General features: G+C 44.2%; 1 protein-coding gene and 1 pseudogene across 2 annotated transcripts in view; one reads left to right on the top strand and one right to left on the bottom strand.

Annotated features, from left to right (window-relative positions):
* Window positions 1–7836, top strand: part of LOC311135343 (vacuolar protein sorting-associated protein 4A-like) — a 569660-nt pseudogene that overhangs the window by 17001 nt on the left and 544823 nt on the right. The gene's annotated exons all lie outside the window — the stretch shown is intronic.
* On the bottom strand, window positions 2785–5064 carry LOC311135185 (uncharacterized protein). The gene is made up of 3 exons (XM_084169112.1): window positions 4608–5064; window positions 4013–4121; window positions 2785–3819 (listed from the first exon to the last, which is right to left on the bottom strand). The coding sequence occupies exons 1-3, from the start codon at window positions 5051–5053 to the stop codon at window positions 3292–3294; spliced, it is 1083 nt and encodes a 360-aa protein (XP_084025238.1). The 5' UTR covers window positions 5054–5064; the 3' UTR covers window positions 2785–3291.

Below are 7836 nucleotides of genomic sequence, written 5' to 3'. Positions count from 1 at the left end.
AATATAGCAGACAGACAATAGATAATGACAACATAAGGCTCAGGCCTGAACTGGAGCTTATGCATGAACCGAACACTTGTTTATGAATAAACAATAAAAATGTCTCATTGCAATATTTTACATATTCATAATCATTACTTTTGCTGGTTCTTTGAGACAGCTTTTAGGTGCCGTTTAGATAAGCGCGCTCATAATTGAATTGAATTATGATAATAACGCATTTTCTTCATATTCGTGTTACATCATATGACATGTGTGCAGTGAACCCATTATAATATCTATGCACTGTTTTTACTATATCTCTCTAGGTAGAAAATGCTGTGAGACAGGGGAAAACCGGGCGTGCCTGCACAGACGGACAAAACCAGTGGAATGCTGGGTCTAAAAGAAATGCTGGTCAGAGGAAGATGAAGTATGTCCGCTTCAAACGACACAACAGGAAGGATCTCTACCAGCCGCCACCAACTTCACCGCCATCCTCTACCACTCCAGAACCGGCACAGGAGGTGACACTCTTTAGGACTCATGAAGAGTGGAGGAAGAACGCACTTGCCTCACCAATGGCAGCACTTTTCAATTGCCCTGGGAATAGCCTCCTGCAGCTCTGCTTTAATGCTAATACCTCCTCCATCACCGAGCCAACACCATGTCCACACCTCCATCTCCTAAACCATGATGAGCACTGTTATGCTATAGCAGCATTTATGATGTAGACTAAGGCACACGCAGGCAGGCACACACACACACACACACACACACACACACACACACACACAATTAATGATGTAGCTATCGTGGGCATTGTTTGTCCCATCTCCAAAACAATCAACTGCCTTAGCAAAATACCGGTAGCAATGTTAATGTATGACAACTTCTTCATAATTAACAGTATTGTCAGCTTCATAGCTAAAGTTGCTGAACTTACCCTCAGATTCAAGTCTGCGTTTCTTTATCTGGGGGGAGGCAGTGGTCCGCTGGGTGAGTTGACGCCTCTTTGGCTGGGGAGGGCGATTGTATCCCAACCACAACTCTGGGAAAGGATTATCCTTGGTAGGTTTTTGGTCAACAAAGTGATAGGAACAAACAAAAACGTTGAGGGGTGGTTTCTTTAGATTCAATGCCTTCAGCCAGGTCCTTGATTCCGAGTCGGTATCAGGCTTGCGAAAAAATGTAAACAATGGAGCGCATGGACATTGCCTTTTCGTAGCTGGTTTGTGGTCGTAGCACTCTCTATCTAACCACTCGTTCAGGTGCTTTCTCGAGTTTTTGCAACCAACTACCGCACACGTCGTTCCCGAACCACTTTTCTTCATGTTGTAATTGTAATTTTTATATCCTCTTTGTCACTGCGATATCAGTGCTTTGTCGGCACAACGGAGCTAGCTAGCAAAACAAACCCAGCCCGGCAGAACGGAAGTGGATTGCATCGACGGGAGGAGTTCAGGAAGTAGAGCGGAAACGGCTCAAAAACTTGTCTATACCCACGTGGGTGATTGAAAGATGAACTGAGGACCACACTCCTGTCCAGTTGGTGGTGGTGATGCACCTTAAAAGTTGGTTGCCAACCGCCATATAAAGTCCAAAGAAGAAGAAGAAGACTGAAGGAGGAGAGATTACTAACTAGGTTTACCCTTTTATCTGGAGAGTAATTGTCGGAGTAGAGGACCTTGTGCATTTCAGGTAAAATAACAACCCAATGTTTATATCCCAGGACAAATTAGCTAGCAATAGCAAAATCGCTAGCTAAATTGCCATGAATATTTCATGCGTTTTCGACCTGTCCCCAGTTCGTTTTGATATTTCAACCTGCGTGTCCTGATCGCGTCTGGTGAGGATGGACAAAATCAAAATGCTCCCGATGGCGCGCGCCCGGTCTAGTCAGCATGTGACAGTGCGTGCAGCTCATCACCCACTTTGCAGATGTAATGGCTATTAGTAAAGAGGAATTAAAATGACAAACTCTTTCACGTTTTCCAGCGGCTCGAACAGCGGCTATGAAATAGTCTGAAGCACAATAGAAAAGGTTCCAGTATGGGACTGTCTGCTTGGTCACTATACTGGATACCAGTAAGACCGACAGGGCGCGCAATGGGACTATAGGGCTGGAGATTAGTGTGTATAACGCACTCCCTCCTTACAGCAACCTGCGAGAGGGAGGCTTCCCTCGTCACATTGCTCCAACACCCATGTATACAGTCATGCCCACACTGTTTGGAGGCTAGACATCAGTGGACGTTGCTGAGGGGTGAACGGCTCATAATAAATGGCTGGAATGGCGTAAATGGAATGGTATCAAAAACATGGTTTTCATGTGTTTAATACCATTCCATTCACTCCATTCCATCCATTTTACTCCATTCCAGCCATTGTTATGAGCCGTCCTCCCCTCAGCAGCCTCCACTGCTAGGCATGCATACAAAAGACAGTGGACCGGAATAGAACCCACGCTGACATATATGTGTGCCGGGGTCTGCGGCTGTAACCGCTGGACCATATAGGCCACTCAGTCTAGCATTAGTCCAACACAGAGGAACAGAGCAGGGGCATTACCTTAGGCAGCACACACATTACTAGCAGCAAAGTGAAAGGTGCCTGCTGTCTCCAACAGTCTGGAACCAGCCTACTAGATGAAGGGAGCGAACGCGCCCTATCGGTTGCGGATCTTCAGTGCAGTCAAATCCAGTGGCGGCTGGTGAAAAATATTCTCGGTGGGGCTGTGCCATACTTTTTTTTTCCTGTAACCATCGCGATATATTTTAACACAAACTGCAGGACAGCAGTGCTCAGTGAAACATTCAGTAATTATTTAATGCCAATATTAAAAAGTTGAGGCATTCTTACACAAAAACATATTACACAAACCCAAGCCTTTCATTTGCATTTAAAGTGAACTTTTCACCATTGGTAGTAAACAGGCAACGCAACAGGCATGCTGTCAGAACAGAGTGGAAAGTGGACAATAACATGAAATTATTATAAAGTTTATAGGAAATCTTACACTGTATAAAAGGATGTATAATATAGAAATGGATATCAAGTGGATGAACTCAAACCTTTGACTGGAAGAATAGCATACAGTATTTTATGATCATACTAAATGTGACTAATTGTTAATGTGCTCCAGAACTGCAACAATTAATTGATACAAAACAACCTATATACAGTAATATTAGCAAAGACACTATTAAGACTTTCTAGAGTACCATATATAACTGGATTTTTTATGCTAAGGTCAACTATATACAAAGAAACATGCGGCCAGAGCTGCTCTGTGTGTGTGTGTCTGTCATCTTATTTGTACAGGAATTTTGCCCGTCTGTCCTTCTGAGTGGCAAACCTCTCAATGACCCTTTGATTAAAGTCAGGAATGTCCCTGACAAGTTTCTTCTCCATGGAGAGCATGGCCAGAGCGTTCAGGCGATCCTGTGTCATGCTGTTTCTCAGGAAGGTCTTGATCCTTTTCAGTGTAGAGAAGCACCATTCTGACTCAGCAGTTGTCATGGGTGTGGTGATGAGGATCTTGAGGAGGCTGGCAGTCTCTGTGAAAGTGCTCTGAAGGTTGTTCTCCATGAAGAACTGGTACAGGGGCACTGCACCACTACAAGCCTTGAACTCACTGTTCTCATAGATGAGGGACAGTTCGGTTTTGAGCTTGGCCTTGTTCAACATGGGGTACGCCTCCACGGTTGTTTCAAGCGCTGTATCGGGGAACTTCACACTGTGTTGTGGGAACAACTCTCCGTGCAATAGTGTTGCGCTGATGAGGTGCTGGGTGAAGGAGAACCTCTCTTTGGCATGACTCAGGATGGTATCACATACCTGTAAAAGATACATCATCAGCTTTAATTTGCAATTAAGCTATTTTGATGCAAGTGATCCTGACTGACACATGCCTATGTCCAACTCAAGTATATGATTACCAAGGTGCTGATTGTTCAGGGTTTTGGCTACATACTACCAGGCCTGAAAAAAGTTATAGGTGGGAAACACTGACAATTACATCACAACTTACCTCTATAGCCAACCTCTGTTGTTCTCCTGGTCCCAGCATCCTCCGTCGCTTGATGGGCTGTTGCTGCTCGTCAGATACGCTGTGCCCACACAAAGAGGGAATTGAGGCCCTGGGTCCAAAAAATAAAGTTTAATTTGATAACTTGCAATCAGACTTCTTAACTCACTGTAATTCCCCCTCAACACACAACCAGTGACTTTTATATATATATATATATATATATATATATATATATATATATATATAGACAGACAGACAGACAGACAGTGTGTATATACACACAAACTATGTCTAGTAACTGCTTTTAACCTGTGATGTACATAATTAACTGATGTTATTACGTTTTAAAGCCTTTTTCTATTACATTTGTGAGAGGGATGCAACATCATTTTGTTCTGCTGTTCACTTAGCAATAAAGTTAATATTCAATAACAACTAGGCCTCTTCTAGAAATTGACCTGGTGGACACCTGAATAATTATTACAAACTGTGTAGTACTTTCCTGCATTATTATCAACGTCTGATTGTGTCTTCTCTTTCCTTTTTAAAATACTAAAACAAATATAATTGTGACGGCTCTATGATAATCACTCACACAAGCACCAACTGGCAGTGGGTGGAAACGTCAGTCGTCTCGTCAGCTTGAATGGCGATAAAATCAGCACTCTTTACTTCCTCCAGGATGTAATCCTTAAGCATTGACAGCATACAGTCCAACAGCTCGTTCTGTATCGTCTTTGACGTGCCCTTAAAAACGGTAGCTGTCTTCAGGTGCTCCTCCAGCACACTGTCGAGGGAGGCAACAAAATCCACTAAGCCCCGGAAAATGCCGGGGTTGTCTGAGGAGTCAGTCTCCTCGTGCCCACGCAAGGCCAACTCAAAAGCCCCACAGAACTTCACACAATCGATAATTTTGGATAGAATGTGCCTGTTTTTATCCACCTCCTCATTGTGTTTCCTCACCGCAATCCTGTGGCCGTCATCCAGCTGCGTAGCAATGTTCACCCTTCCTAATACAGCTAGCTTTACAGAGTTGTCCATGTGTGCCCTGGTGTTCTCATGTTTCTTTACCTTCTCTGACAGGTGCTTCATATCCCTCACTCCGGTACCTGTCCATGCTGAATCTGACCCCGTCGTTTTAAAAAGCAAGCACGGAAAGCAAAATAAAGCATTAGCATCAGTGCACCCAGCTAGCCAAGCCTTCCTGGTGTACCAGCTACGGGAGAAGCCGCGCATATACTGCTTCCCTTTCTCGCTAGCCTGCTGTCTGATTGAGAGGTCAGGTTGATCTGGGCCCAGCTCTTTCACCCGAACTTTCTCTGACAAAGTTCTCCTCTCAAACGGATCTTGGAGGACAGATTTCACCGAGTTAGGGTTGGGTCTTGGAGGAGTAACGTTTGCGTTCGCCATTGTTGTCTAGTAAAAATGGCGTCACTGGACCCCGGTCCTTATTTTATCAGGGGCGAGCTTGGGGCGATAAAATAATCGCCCTCCTTGGATTCGATTTAAGATCGCTTATTGACTACATTTTATGTCATACATTCATATCTTAAATTAGCAATTGGCTTAACTGCTACGTAGACCCGCCTCCTCGGGGCACTTTCTGTATCGCCCAGAGCTGACGAGGCGTTTGACAGGCAGAGGAAAGGTTGCGAATATGATTTTCTATCATATCTTACACATATTACTGTGTGCATTCCATATTTCAAACACACAAATATTGACATACTGATGTTTTTATTATTATTATTATTATTTTTATTTTTTTATTTTTTTATTTTGTAAAATAATTTTATTTAAGGGGGCGGCGCCCTAGCGCCCTCTATCGGCCAGCCGCCACTGGTCAAATCCCTCTTGTGGGATAGGATGGGAATAACATTGCAGGACAGTTAACCAAGTGAATGGAGAACTAGTTAGCTGCCGGAGGAGATTGTACGAGCCTAGCTGATCCTAGAAGGCTAAAGGTGTGCGCCACACATAAGGTGATAATGCCTCCCTTCCCTCTGATTCCCCTGACGCTATGCCCATGCAGGGTGACGGCCGAGAGAGGGAAAAACATCCACTCTGAAGTGTGGCGAGCCCCAAGATGGTTTGCTATGGCCATGTGGTGATTTGCTACTTATTGCTTGTTTTCCTATGAAGGAAACCAATTCAGGGTACAAGGATCAGGCAAGATGTGCAATAGCACTGTTGGCTTAAGACACCAGATAGCTGTCCAGGGCCTAGTCCAACAGGACCTGTCCCCTTTCCCTTCTTTGGGAACTGAGAAGTAGCGTGAACACATACTTCATGTTCCCTGCCTCTAAACAGGATGCAGCACAATCCTTTGGTAATGGAGCTCTAGTGGCACAACGAGGAGTCTCCTCTTTTTTGTTGCTCTGTGCTCTTGGCCAGGTACCTGGACGCAACAGAGACAAGTTTATAAAGAGGTTTGGTGCTGTGCACTAACGGGAATGGCGCTTGATGGCAACTGGTGTTCTGTTGTCCTGTTCCTCTTGGAACTAAGCAGGATGGAGGAATGGCGAACACATCGACATCCTCCCCCGGTTGGAACAACATAGCCGGGGGAGAGCTATAACTGAGGTGGCACTCAGGGGGATGAAGTGCAGCTCTCAAGACTATAACGAAACCAATAACTAGCCTACTGATTTTGCTGCTTTCATTATGTCTAGGGGTCTTAGGCATAGCTACATGGTCCATAGCTTGATTTGATGTGTGCATAAATGTGAGAAGTAAACGTATGTGACCAGGTGTTGAATGCATGTACCCGGGAGACCGCAACCTTACCTTAGGTCCAGCTCAGTCATGACTCCCATGGTCAGCCAGTCCAAGGGGATTATTACTTGTTCAGATGATGACGAAACAGAAATATGTACAAAAAGGAAAGAATACACAAAGGCATGCCAAAAAGTGAAGGTAATACAAAACAAACAAAGGCAGGCTGAGTGGCTTCCAGCCACCTCTCTCACACAATCCACCTGATTACTCCCAACTGTCGACTTATCAAGCCACAGCATCTGGACTCGGTTGCTGCTGCACCTAGGGATGATGTGTGGAAGTGTGCCATGGTAGTGTCTAATTATGCGCCTAAAACTTAACCTAGCTAACTTATTCCATAACAACTTTCGCCAACAAGAAAATAAAATAACTCAGTCACCAATATCTATACTGAACAGAAAATATAAACGCAAAATGTAATGTGTTGGTGCCATGAATTTGGCAGTATGTCCAACCGGCCTTTTGGGAAAAACTAATTCTGATTGGCTGGGCCTGGCTCCCCAGTAGGTGGGCCTATGCCCTCCAAAGCCCACCCATGGCTGCACCCCTGCCCAGTCATGTGAAATCCATAGATTAGGGCCTAATGATTTCCTTATATGAACTGTAACCCTTCGGATGGTGGAATTTCAAATAAAATAAAATCAAGCTTTATTTATACAGCACTTTTCAGAAATGGAATGCAACGCAATGTGCTTTACAAGGGGGGGAAAACAAAAAAACTATGAAAATAAAAGCTGAAATATTTACTATACAACAAACACAATATAAAAAACTAAAAGACAAACTGAACGACTAAAAAGCACCCTTAGGAAAAATAAAGCTAAAAATATGTGTTTTAAGATCTCTTTTAAATATGTCCACAGTTTCGGCCCCCCTCAGGTTCTTTGACAGGCTATTTCAGCGGCTGGGGGCATAATAACTAAAGGCTGCCTCTCCATGCCTCTTGGTCCTAGGCTTTGGGATAGTTGAAAGGCCAGTGCCAGAGGACCTGAGGGACCTACTGGGTACATAACTTAAAAGCATGTCTGACATGTATTGGGGTGCAC

The sequence above is a fragment of the Coregonus lavaretus genome, assembly GCF_964263955.1.
Source record: "Coregonus lavaretus genome assembly, chromosome: 9".
Lineage (NCBI taxonomy): Eukaryota > Metazoa > Chordata > Actinopteri > Salmoniformes > Salmonidae > Coregonus > Coregonus lavaretus.
This window is presented reverse-complemented; position numbering and strand designations above follow the sequence as displayed.

Excerpts from the sequence above, each read along its gene's own strand:
- LOC311135185 (XM_084169112.1), bottom strand. The coding sequence starts at position 5,053 with ATGGACAACTCTGTAAAGCTAGCTGTATTAGGAAGGGTGAACATTGCT. Across the intron at positions 4,122-4,607 it reads CACTGCCAGTTGGTGCTTGT|GGCCTCAATTCCCTCTTTGT; the intron begins GTGAGTGATTAT and ends TTTTGGACCCAG. Across the intron at positions 3,820-4,012 it reads AACAGAGGTTGGCTATAGAG|GTATGTGATACCATCCTGAG; the intron begins GTAAGTTGTGAT and ends TATCTTTTACAG.